At 41.2% G+C, this 12,860-nt stretch overlaps 1 protein-coding gene across 3 annotated transcripts in view; it reads left to right on the top strand.

Annotated features, from left to right (window-relative positions):
* Positions 1-12,860, top strand: part of LOC106566779 (monoglyceride lipase) — a 47,385-nt gene extending 34,525 nt beyond the window's left edge. For 2 of the 3 annotated variants that reach the window (XM_014135167.3, XM_014135166.3), the window contains one exon: positions 8,085-12,860. In XM_014135167.3, coding sequence (XP_013990642.1) covers positions 8,085-8,207 — 123 coding nt within the window. In that variant the 3' untranslated portion in view covers positions 8,208-12,860. Of the gene's footprint in view, positions 3,778-8,084 lie in introns of those variants that run through there. The other variant, XM_045693090.2, reaches the window with a different exon arrangement.

The following is a 12,860-nucleotide window of genomic DNA, read 5'->3' as shown; positions in this document are numbered from 1 at the left end:
CAACAACCAATATAGTTGTGTCCACCCTCCTACCAAGAAAAGACTTCCCAGGACAGTTGATCAACAATATAAATCAACTGATCACTGTGGACTGTGCCTCACTGCTCAACGTCAGAACGGCTCACCACCCCACTCTGACATGTCAACACTTATATGATAATGTACATCTTGATCAGGACAGTATCAGAACCTTTGCCAAGGACCTAAAAGATACAACACTTGGCAGGGACCCACACACCCATCACCCCAGCAACAGAGGTCCCCCACCCCACATTCTGAAACAACAGTACCTCCACCATCCCCAGGAGAAAAGAGCCAGACACGTCTTATTACAGCACAGCTCTACTAGACCAGGCCCATCACAACACAGCTCTACTAGACCAGGCCCATCACAGCACAGATTTACCAGACCAGACCCATCACAACACAGCTCTACTAGACCAGGCCCATCACAACACAGATTTACCAGACCAGACCCATCACAACACAGCTCTACTAGACCAGGCCCAACACAGCACAGATTTACCAGACCAGACCCGCCTCAGGACAGCACGACTAGACCCGTCCCATCACAACACAGCTCTACTAGACCAGGCCCATCACAACACAGCTCTACTAGACCCAGCCCATCACAACACAGATTTACCAGACCCGCCTCAGAACAGCACGACTAGACCCGTCCCATCACAACACAGCTCTACTAGACCAGGCCCATCACAACACAGCTCTACTAGACCCAGCCCATCACAACACAGCTCTACTAGACCAGGGCCAACACAACACAGCTCTACTAGACCAGGCCCATCACAACACAGCTCTACTAGACCTGGCCCATCACAACACAGCTCTACTAGACCCAGCCCATCACAACACAGATTTACCAGACCCGCCTCAGGACAGCACGACTAGACCCGTCCCATCACAACACAGCTCTACTAGACCAGGCCCATCACAACACAGCTCTACTAGACCCAGCCCATCACAACACAGCTCTACTAGACCAGGGCCAACACAACACAGCTCTACTAGACCAGGCCCATCACAACACAGCTCTACTAGACCTGGCCCATCACAACACAGCTCTACTAGACCTGGCCCATCACAACACAGCTCTACTAGACCCGGCCCATCACAACACAGCTCTACTAGACCTGGCCCATCACAACACAGCTCTGATCACTACTCCAGTGTCGGACAGAACACTGTCCTTCAGAGAAGTACACCACATGATGCAGTCCACACCATGTATCATTCAGATCATCAGCCTACATATGCTGAGGTAACCTCTGGCAAAAGACACCTAGAACAATCAGAGATAGGAGAGGTGCGCCAACTACTGCAACTAATATGTAGACTACTGAGCTAGACAGACTCTTTAATTCTCTCACACACACACACACACACACACACACACACACACACACACACACACACACACACACACACACACACACACACACACACACACACACACAGGGTTGCAGATTGCATTGTACTTATTTTTCATGCAATCTTATTCCATTCTTATTCATTTGTTTACAACTATTCTTAATTTTATTGGCACCGGTATTATAGTAATGTATGTATGTATGTATGTATGTATGTATGTATGTATGTATGTATGTATGTATGTATGTATGTATGTATGTATGTATGTATGTATGTATGTATGTATGTATGTATGTATGTATGTATGTATATTATTATTTTGTTTTTTTTCAATGTACTTTACTCAAACCAGTGAATATCACTTATTATAAATGAGATCATTAACTATCAGCTCTTGGAATATCCAGGGACTATACTCTTCACATTTTGGTTATAAAACAACAAATCCAGAATTGATTAAAAACATCAAGGGACAGGACATCATAATCCTACTGGAAACATGGTGTCGTGGAGACATAGATACTCAGTGTCCCTCAGGCTATAGAGAAAGTTTACTACCATCAATCAAACATAAAAATGTTAAACGGGGCCGAGACTCAGGTGGAATCATAATTTGGCATAAGCAGGACTTAGCACTGAATGAAATGAAAAAAGGTACCAGTCACATTTGGCTAAAACTTAACAAAGGTACAATCTACTGTGACAATGATGTATACATATGTGCAGCTTATGCTCCTCCTTCAGATTCACCATATAATGATGATCAGTTTTTCGACAATCTCCACACAGAAATCATTACATTTCAGGCAGAGGGTAAAGTGCTTCTTTGTGGAGATTTCAATGCAAGAACAGGTTCTGAGCCTGACTACACTGATGAGGGAGGTAACCACCACATATGTGGACACCCCTCCTTGTACAGTAGCCCTATTATAAATAATAGAAACAGTCCTGACCAAATACTGAACAAAAATGGGAAGGAGTTAGTGCATCTCTGTCGAGCCTTAGGCCTGTACATGCTTAATGGTAGAATCAGAGGGGACTCTTTAGGTCGGTTTACTTACTGCTCAGCTCTTGGGACAAGTGTAGTCGATTATGCCATCACTGACATTGACCCCTCCTCCATTAGTGCATTCACTGTCAGACCACAGACACCATTGTCAGATCACAGTCAGATCAACGTGTTTCTGAATAAATTAACCGGCAATACTCATTCAAAAAAACAGCCCAACAAACTCTACAACATAAACCAAACGTACAGATGGGCTCCAAACAGTGCAGAGAGATTCATTGAAACGTTGAACTCAAATGAAATGATGAACTCTATACAGTTTTTCAATAACTCACAATACCAAAACAATAAAGATGGTGTCAATTCGGCTACTCAAAACATCAACTGCATATTCCAAAAAGCAGCATCGAAAGAAAATTTGAGAAAACCAAAGAAATGCAACCTCAGAAACAAAAAACAAAATGTTTCTGATAAATGGTTTGATAATGAATGTAAAACAATCAGAAAACACCTAAGACAAATGTCAAATGAAAAACATAAGCAGCAAAACAACCCAGAGCTACGATATGAATATTTTGAAACTCTGAAACAGTATAAACAAACACTGAAACGCAAGAAATTGAATTACACCAACAAGACACTTGATGAAATTGAAAACGCAATTGACCAAAATCAGTTCTGGGACATGTGGAACAATTTAAGCACAACAAAGCCACAGGAATTAGGCGTACAAGATGTAGGAATTTGGAAAAAGTATTTTGATAATCTATACAAAAACATCCCACAAAAAGACTTACAACAGAACCAATTAGAAATTAAAGAAAAATTGAACATCCTTGAATCAGTCATTAAAAACAACCAAAATCCATTAGATTACCCAATAACCCAACAAGAACTAAATGAAAACCTCAAATCTATTAAATCAAAGAAGGCTTGTGGTCTAGACAACATCAGAAATGAAATGCTGAAAAACAGCACACCTGAGTTGCAAAATGCTATGCTTAAATTGTTCAACATGGTTTTAACTTCTGGTTGCTTCCCTGATGTCTGGAACCAGGGGCTAATCTCCCCTATCCACAAAAGTGGAGACAAATCAGACCCCAATAATTACAGGGGAATTTGCGTAAACAGTAACTTGGGAAAGGTTTTCTGTAGCATTTTGAATTCAAGAATTCAAACCTTTCTTCAAGAAAAAAATGTAATAAGTAAATGTCAAATTGGCTTTCTCCCTAACCATCGCACTACTGACCATATATACACCTTACACACACTAATTAATAAACACGTCCACCAAAAAAAAGAGGGCAAAATCTTTGCTTGCTTTATTGACTTTAAAAAAGCATTTGATTCTATTTGGCATGAAGGGCTATTCTACAAAATTCTCCAAAGTGGGCTTGGTGGTAAGGTGTATGACTTAATAAAATGTATGTACACAGAAAATAAATGTGCAATAAAAATCAAAAACCAAAGAACAGAATTATTTTCACAATGTCGAGGTGTGAGACAAGGCTGCAGTTTGAGTCCAAACCTTTTCAACATTTATATCAATGAATTAGCAGACATGTTGGACCATTCTCCAGCCCCAGGACTCACACTATTTGACACAGAGGTGAAATACCTGCTATATGCTGATGACTTGGTACTTCTATCACCAACCAAAGAAGGTCTTCAACAAAACATTAATATTCTAGAGCAATATTGCCATAATTGGGCCCTGGCAGTAAATTTCCAAAAAACGAAAATCATGATTTTCCAAAAGAAAACCAGATGTCAGAAACACAAATATAAATTCACCCTGAACAACACCATCATTGAACACACTAAAAATTACACCTACCTTGGTCTGACCATATCTGCATCGGGAAACTTTAATATGGCAGTGAATGCACTCAAAGAAAAAGCCCGCAGAACATTGTATGCAATAAAAATGAAATTATTCAAAATCAACATCCCAATTAGAATTTGGACCAAAATATTTGACAGCGTAATCCTACCAATAGCTCTTTACGGAAGTGAGGTTTGGGGGCCACTCAATAAACTGGACTTTAAAATGTGGGACAAACATCCAATTGAAGCCCTACATGCAGAATTCTGTCGGAAACCCTACAAGTCCAGAGAAATACACCAACTAATGCATGTAGGGCAGAATTGGGCCGCTTTCCAGTAATAATGAAAATACAGAAAAGATCATTAAAATTTTGGCTACATCTAAATTCAAGTCCAAATTCAAGTCTGCAATTTAAAGCACTCCAAACCCAAGAGCTGAGCCCAGAAACGAGCCCTCTCAGTCAGCTGGTGTTGGACCTCACCAACCAAGCTGACACCAGCACTGCTTCAAAAGAAAGAATTCAAATAAACAAAATCATGAACCAATCAAAGGACTCATATTTACAACATTGGAAAAATGAAACAAAATCCCAAAGCCGACTAAATTGCTATCTGACCCTAAACAGAGAATATGAATTGGCTGATTATCTCTACTCTGTCAGAGATACGAAGCAGAGACAGATCCTTACCAAGTATAGGCTGAGTGACCACCGATTGGCAATAGAAACCGGCAGACATAAAAAGACATGGCTACCCAAAGAGGAGCGTGTATGTGGTCACTGCACGACAGGGGAGGTAGAGACAGAGATGCACTTTCTCCTTTACTGTGATAAATATTCCTCACAAAGAGATTCCTTATTCACAGAAATGACTACATTTATTCCAAATTTTAACTTATTAAACCCAGAAGAAAAACTAAAAATACTCATGGGCGAAGGAGCAATGGCTCCTCTTGCAGCCAAATATGTATTTGCCTGCCATAGCCTGAGGGACACTGAATAATAACATCTGCATAGTAAACAGTAACTTACTTATTATTACTATTATTGTTATTACTGTTATTGTTATTTCTATTATTATTGTTGTTTATCATTCCAAATAGTAGTGGTATGAGTAGTAATGGTAATGATAACAGTTTAGTGATGGTGGTGGTAGTGGTAGTGGTAATGATGATAGTAGTTGTAGTACTGATGTAATGGTGAAGATGACCGTTATTTAGTTATAAGTTAGTTATAGATTCATTTTCCATATTTAGATTTTTATACTTATTGCATTCTACTATTTTACTATTATTTTACTACTATTTTATTGTTATTATTTTTTAATTTTGTATTATTATTTACTGCCATTTTATATTATTATTTGTTATTGTTTATAATTGTATTACAATGTATATTGTATACATTGTTGCTTTGGCAATATTAACACAATGTTTTTTATGCCAATAAAGCAGCTTGAATTTGAATTTGAATTTGAGAGAGAGAGAGAGAGAGAGAGAGAGGGAAAGAGAGAGAGAGGGAAAGAGAGAGAGAGGGAGAGAGAGAGAGGGGGAAAGAGAGAGAGAGAGAGAGAGGGGGAAAGAGAGAGAGAGGGGGAAACAGAGAGAGAGAGGGGGAAACACAGAGAGAGAGAGAGAGAGAGGGGGAAACACAGAGAGAGAGAGAGAGAGAGGGGGGAAACACAGAGAGAGAGAGAGAGAGAACACAGAGAGAGAGAGAGAGAGAGAGGGGGAAACACACACAGAGAGAGAGAGAGGGGGAAACACACAGAGAGAGAGAGAGAGAGAGAGGGGTGAAACACAGAGAGAGAGAGAGAGAGGGGGAAACACACACAGAGAGAGAGAGAGAGAGAGAGGGAAACACAGAGAGAGAGAGAGAGAGGGAAACACAGAGAGAGAGAGAGAGAGAGAGAGAGAGGGGAAACAGAGAGAGAGAGAGGGGGAAACGCAGAGAGAGAGAGAGGGGGAAACACAGAGAGAGAGAGAGAGAGAGAGGGGGGGAAACACAGAGAGAGAGGGGGAAACAGAGAGAGAGAGAGAGGGAAACACAGAGAGAGAGAGAGAGAGAGAGAGAGAGGGGGGAAACACAGAGAGAGAGAGAGGGAAACACGAGAGAGAGAGAGAGGGGGGGGAACACACAGAGAGAGAGAGGGGGAAACACAGAGAGAGAGAGGGGGAAACACAGAGAGAGAGAGGGGGAAACACACAGAGAGAGAGGGGGAAACACAGAGAGAGAGAGAGGGGGAAACACAGAGAGAGAGAGGGGGAAACAGAGAGAGAGAGGGGGAAACACAGAGAGAGAGGGGGAAACACAGAGAGAGAGAGAGGGGGAAACAGAGAGAGAGAGGGGGGAAACAGAGAGAGAGGGAAACAGAGAGAGAGGGAAACAGAGAGAGAGGGAAACAGAGAGAGAGGGAAACAGAGAGAGAGGGAAACAGAGAGAGAGGGAAACAGAGAGAGAGAGGGAAACAGAGAGAGAGGGAAACAGAAGGAGAGAGAGAGGGAAACAGAGTTAACGTGTTTCCCATGCCTATAAAGAGATTGAATTGAAATAGAGCGCGAGAGAAGCGGAACAGAGAGGAGTAACAGAGAAGAGTAACAGAGGGAGCGGGGGGAACAAAGTGAGGGATGGGGGTCAGAGAGAGGTGGTGTAACAGATAAAGAGCGAATGAGGGGTGAGCTAATCGTGCGTGTGTCAGGGTTTCAGTTAGCTGGTAATGGCTGGCTTTTGTCCAATTTAAAAGAATACAAAAGCTGATGAAATAAAATTGGCGCTGGCCAATTGTCCGGAAGAAAAAAAACAAATTCCTTTGTGAAGTAATGCTTTTCAGCTTCTTCATTGATGGAAATATCAGTCAATGAAAATAACATTTGACTGGTCATGCTTATCGGTCTATCGGTTAATATGCCTCATTTTGTGGAATTAAATTGCCGCATGTGTACAGTATATTTGTTATGTATCTTATTTATCACACGTATACAGATAGAGTCTTTGAGTGGACAATCTGTCAGACAGCGCAAGAGCTGCAGCATCTTTTTGTACTTTCAAGACAAATACGAGGTCGAATCGGCAGTGATCTTCAGAAGGTCGGAGCTCTAGGAGGAGGCCCGAGTTCTCAAGTTGGAATTCTAAGTTGGATGACCATTCAAAACTATTTTTCCCCAGTCGGAGCTTGTTTTTCCCCCAGTTCCCAGTTGTCTTGAACGCACTGAAGTCAGAAGTCGGCTATTTCCGAGTTGCCAGTTCCTATTTGTTTTGAACGCTGCGTCAAAACTGCAACAGAAGGCAGGCTTCATCAGCACGTCACACACCACTTTGCAATAAGCTGGAGGCAGTATGCATTTTGAAAACATACTTAATTGTTTGAAACCTTTTAATACATATTGAGACATGTCTTACCTTGCTTCAAAGTAGCCTATTAGATCTCCTCTCTACATTTCTAACAGATATTTTCATCTTCGTCACATGGAACTGCTCATATGTGCAGTGCCCTTTTGAAAACTGTTTTCCGCCAGTTGCGTTATGTTGCGCTTATTAATGTCAAGAAATTATAGTTTAGAAAAATGTTAAGAAACGTTCTGATCTGTTGCATCTCAATGCTTTAAAAATATATAGGTAGCTTAGGCCTACTGGTTGTATGAATGTTGGATATATCATCCCACAACTGTCCCCTTTCTTTCTCGACACGCTGACCAATAGAATAGGTAGCTTCAACTTTTCTACTATAGTAGATTGACATAGGCTAGTGATTTTTCTTGCATATGGGTCCGGTAAATTTCTCAAATTAAAATGTTGCCGGTCTAATTTCCTGCTCCACATTTTCCTAATGGAAAGCCCGGTGTGTGTGTTGTCTTTCTCAGGTGTATGACGGAGCATACCACGCCCTGCACCATGAACTCCCAGAGACAGCGGCGTCGGTGCTGAAGGAAGTCACTGGCTGGATCTCTGAGCGTCTCGCTGTGTCTCCTGCTCAGGGCTCCTAGTCCCCTCCTCCTCCTCTACACCCCCCAACCCACTGTATGACCTAAATACATTTGTACTGACAGCACACTCTACTGCTAGCCGATCAGTAGCGATCATTTGCAGTACAAATGTAGGTAACTGCACCTTACCCCAACCCCAGCCCTGTGCTAGTCAGTCAGACTTCAAAACTCTTGGTCCTCTGGGAGAAGAGGGGGGTGACAGGTCAGGACACCCACAGGAGGTTCCCTTAAGGTCAACTTGTCAGTGACCTTTGACCCCCATGACCAATGTAGGGACGTCCTGATTTTCTAGGCTCTTCATTAGGGACAACAGTTGTGCCCCAGCTGCCAGGCAGCAGTTCATAGTACATACATCAGCCATGTCTCCCCGTACTGAGTTCAAAGAGAACAATGCTGAGAGCTAGGCCAGGTGCAATTCACCGAGGTATTTTCTTCCTCCTTTGTAACCACAGTGTTCAATAGGCCAACAGAAACATGTTGAATTCGCCCAGGCTGAGGTGTTCCCTTTTGTGTTGCCATGGAGACAACTGGGCTTTGTTATCCCCACCGTATCTCAGATCCTTTGTTCATAGAATCAAACATTTTGGACTTGTTTGAACACCTAACTCCCCAGATTGCTGCCACCAGTGGTCATCTATCAGAACTGCAGGGTATAGGTGGCTGCAACCCAAGATGGAGAAGTTGCCTGTTACTATGGCAACACCTCAGGAAAAACCCTATGAAAAAGGCTGAATCCATTAGAGCGCCACAGTAAGGTGAGGCATGCTGTGAATCATTATACAGTACATGCTGTGTACAGACAAAGGCGCCACTTCACTGCTGTTCTCCCTATATTAAAATAGATGATGGCCTCAATTCATCACCTACAACCTCACCATTTATCTTTGTTTGTCCATAGTCTGCATTGCTAAGGACTAATACAGATTTTAATGTATAATGTCAAATATCCATGTTTTAAATGGTGGAAGTTGTTTTGTAAGGGGAAGACTGGTGAATCTAATTGTCTGATGCGTTGAGCATTTAATAAAGTGAAATTCAATTGGCTAGACATTTGTTTGTAACTCAGCGAAGGGTCAGGGTTTCGGTTTAGAAGCACGGTTTTGACTACTCCTGCAGTCTTGCTTTGGTACTGCAGTTTAACTGATACCCGGCCCAGAAATACAATTTCCTTAGTTGGCCATATAGAATACCACAGTATGAGTCATAATACCCATAAAACCTAGTGGTCAAACAAGGAACTGGTTCCAATCGTTTTCTCCACCATAACTTTTCCCCCTGGCATGACGTTTTAATAACCGTGTAAATCTCTCTTGGACAAGGTGACTTATATCAATATATATTCGCCTGTATTTACCCCCCCAAAAATCAAATGCTAATTAACTAATACAAATGCCTTGATGATCTGGACGAGACAGCTGAATCGAGGCAAAGGTAAGAATCTGGATTAACTAGCTAAGGTGTCCGCTAGAGATGACGTGCAGGAGCTTGCAGGGATTTGTAGTTTTGCATGATGTCTACTTTGATGCCAATTAGCATTTTCGAATCAGAGTTAATAGAGCCGAACATATTGATAAAAGTCACCTTGCCCGAGAGAGATTTACATGGTTATCAAAACGTCACGGCAGGGTAATCCTACACGAAACACAGCCCTTATTTTAAGTGTTTCTAAAATCACCTATGGGAAAAATGAATGGAGAAATTATTGGAGCCATTTTCCTGTTTTACCACTAGGTTTTATGGGTATTATGACACCTCTACTGTGGGGCTCTATAGAGAAGTCAGATTAGAAAATTCCTGTGTGAAATTGTGCTGAGTAAACCGGATATAGCCGTTCCAGGAATCGGCGTATGCGAATGTGAGTAGATTACATCGAACACAACCGTCAGACATCTTGGACAAAGTAAATCAGTATAATGTTTGTGAACTGAATGACCAGTTTTTAAATAACACACATTTAAGAACAATATGGTAGCATATATTTGAAAAGGGCAGAATTTGTCCAATTGTAAATGTGTTACTCTTGGAACCAGACATGTTCTTATCAATACATATTGATATCAACTGTCAGATTGCTCATAACAAATGTAATATACAGTAGATAGTATTGAATAATATGTGAAGGACATAAGTATTATTCTGTTTGTATCTAAATAACTACTTTTATTGATCTTGTCAACTGTATTGATATGTATTCTTAATTTTTAAAGTACATGTGATGTGGAACATAAGGGTTTTATACTATAGTCAACTTACTTTTTATTGAGCGTTCAGAACTAATACCTGGTAACTGAAATTGAGAAGGATGTACAGTAAGAATCTGAATGGCCCTTTTTATGAAGTGTAATTTATTTTCGTATGATTCGTGTTGCTTTGTGCTTTATTCCCATGACCTGTGTGAAAATAACTTTGGCTCCTTTGTCACTTAAAGACTGACTGAAAATTGCTGAAGGGCTTAAACTACTTTCTCATGTGACCCACTAGAACAGTGTTTCCCGACACCGGTCATTGAGTACCCCCAACAGTAGGGGAGAGTGGGGTAGGTTGAGTCATTTTTTCTCAGTCAAGGGAAATATACTGCAGCATTCATTCAAACAAAGATATCTACATATTTTTCAGGATGTTGTGTGTCCCTGGAAATAATCAGAATTCATGTAAACAGTTTTGAAAACATAGCTTACCTCGGGTATGGGTTAAGTTGAGCCGCGGGACAGGGTATGGGTTAAGTTGAGCCGCGGGACAGGGTATGGGTTAAGTTGAGCCGCGGGACAGGGTATGGGTTAAGTTGAGCCGCGGGACAGGGTATGGGTTAAGTTGAGCCGCGGGACAGGGTATGGGTTAAGTTGAGCCGCGGGACAGGGTATGGGTTAAGTTGAGCCGCGGGACAGGGTATGGGTTAAGTTGAGCCGCGGGACAGGGTATGGGTTAAGTTGAGCCGCGGGACAGGGTATGGGTTAAGTTGAGCCGCGGGACAGGGTAACTTAAGCCACCTACACATTTCTGTACCGAATGAAATATTACCACTACCTTTTTTAAAAACCATGTCTCTATTTCCCAAACACAATGCAACACAATCACATTTGTCTATTAATAATTTTAAGGATATTTTAACAGTCTTAACACGTAACAAACACTTTGCACTTTTCAAAAACACTTAGAGGACAAGCCTGGGAAGAAAACGCTTCAATTTGCTCAACTTACCCCATAGCCATTGGCTACACTCACCCCAAGGCAAACATTTTGACTATATTAGTTTACACAGCTACAAGGATGCACTTTCATGCTAAGTTTGACACCAACTGACTTAGAACAATCAATAAATTCATTTGACTTCTGTTTTCTGGACCTAACTTGCTTACCACTTTTTCCATGTGGTTTCTTTCTTCCCAGACTACATGCAATTAGGATCTCTTTCTAAATATTTGGTACATTCTGTGTACGGTTTCCTAGAAACAAGGGTGGCTCAATTTACCCCACTCTACCCTATATCATTTTGTTGTGGGCCTGGACAAGCACACCTGATTTTACTTGTCAACTAATCATCAAGCTCTTGACAAGTTGAATCATGATCAAATGATGATGTGCTGTTGGGGGCACTGGAGGACCGGAGCTGGGAAACACTGCGCTAGAATCAGCCATGCCAAACAGCAGTCAGTCTCTAGAGACAGGAGCTTGAGCCAATCAAAAGAGTTGTTGCTGAATCCCCTCATACAGTAGGACAGGTGTAATCAACTAGATTCAGCTGCCGGCTGATTTTTTTTTTTTTCTCGAGCGGATGGTCAGGGGGCCGGAACATAATTGAAAATCATTTGTAGACTGCAAATTACCAGCAAGAAACCCAAACATATATAACATTTCACTAAAACATAATATTTTCAAACCTTGCTTACATTTGTATACGATCACATATTTTTCTCTATTATACATGGGAATACTTTGGAACAGATTTCCAAAATTAAAATCACTTGGAGCTGATTTTCTGGTGTTTTCACTGTTTTTTTTATGTCTAACAATTAATCTTGTATTTTTTTCTCAGAAAACTAGGGGGGGGGGTCAAATAAAATCACACATGGGCCAAATTTGGCCAGTAGGGGCTCCATTCAATCTGTATCATTGAAGTTAAAATTTGAAGACAAAGTTCCCATGTTAGCTGACATGGCATTCACGGTAAAAGCTGCAGATGTCAGAACAATCGGAAACGTTTACATTTTTATTGTGCAATCTGTAACGCTTCAGCAATACAGATTGAATAGAGCCCTAGGTGTTCTCTGCAGCTCTGGGTCTAATAGATGCATACTTTGAAATAGTTGAGCTGCACTTGATTTGGCTTGCCCAGTACAATGGAACCAATGAAATAGTCCCAAAAGTGCAAAGCCCAAGCTAAATTGAGTACACATCAAATATAGTATTTGACCTAGGTCTGGTGCTATGATGGTTTTGGTTACGTACAAAATGTTGAGAGAGTGATGAAAGATGTTGGAACAATGTTTAATGATCTGTCGTTTGTATTCCTCAAACTGAACATTTTTGTAACACGAACTGCTGTAACATATGATGTTTTGAAATGACTTGTGACCACTGAGAAACAAGAAACTTACTAAATTAGCTAAAACCTATTCAAACTATGTTGCAAATAAACCTTGACTGTTGAACTAA

This window comes from Salmo salar, chromosome 13, assembly GCF_965601325.2.
Source record: "Salmo salar chromosome 13, fSalSal1, whole genome shotgun sequence".
Taxonomy (NCBI): Eukaryota; Metazoa; Chordata; class Actinopteri; order Salmoniformes; family Salmonidae; genus Salmo; species Salmo salar.
This window is presented reverse-complemented; position numbering and strand designations above follow the sequence as displayed.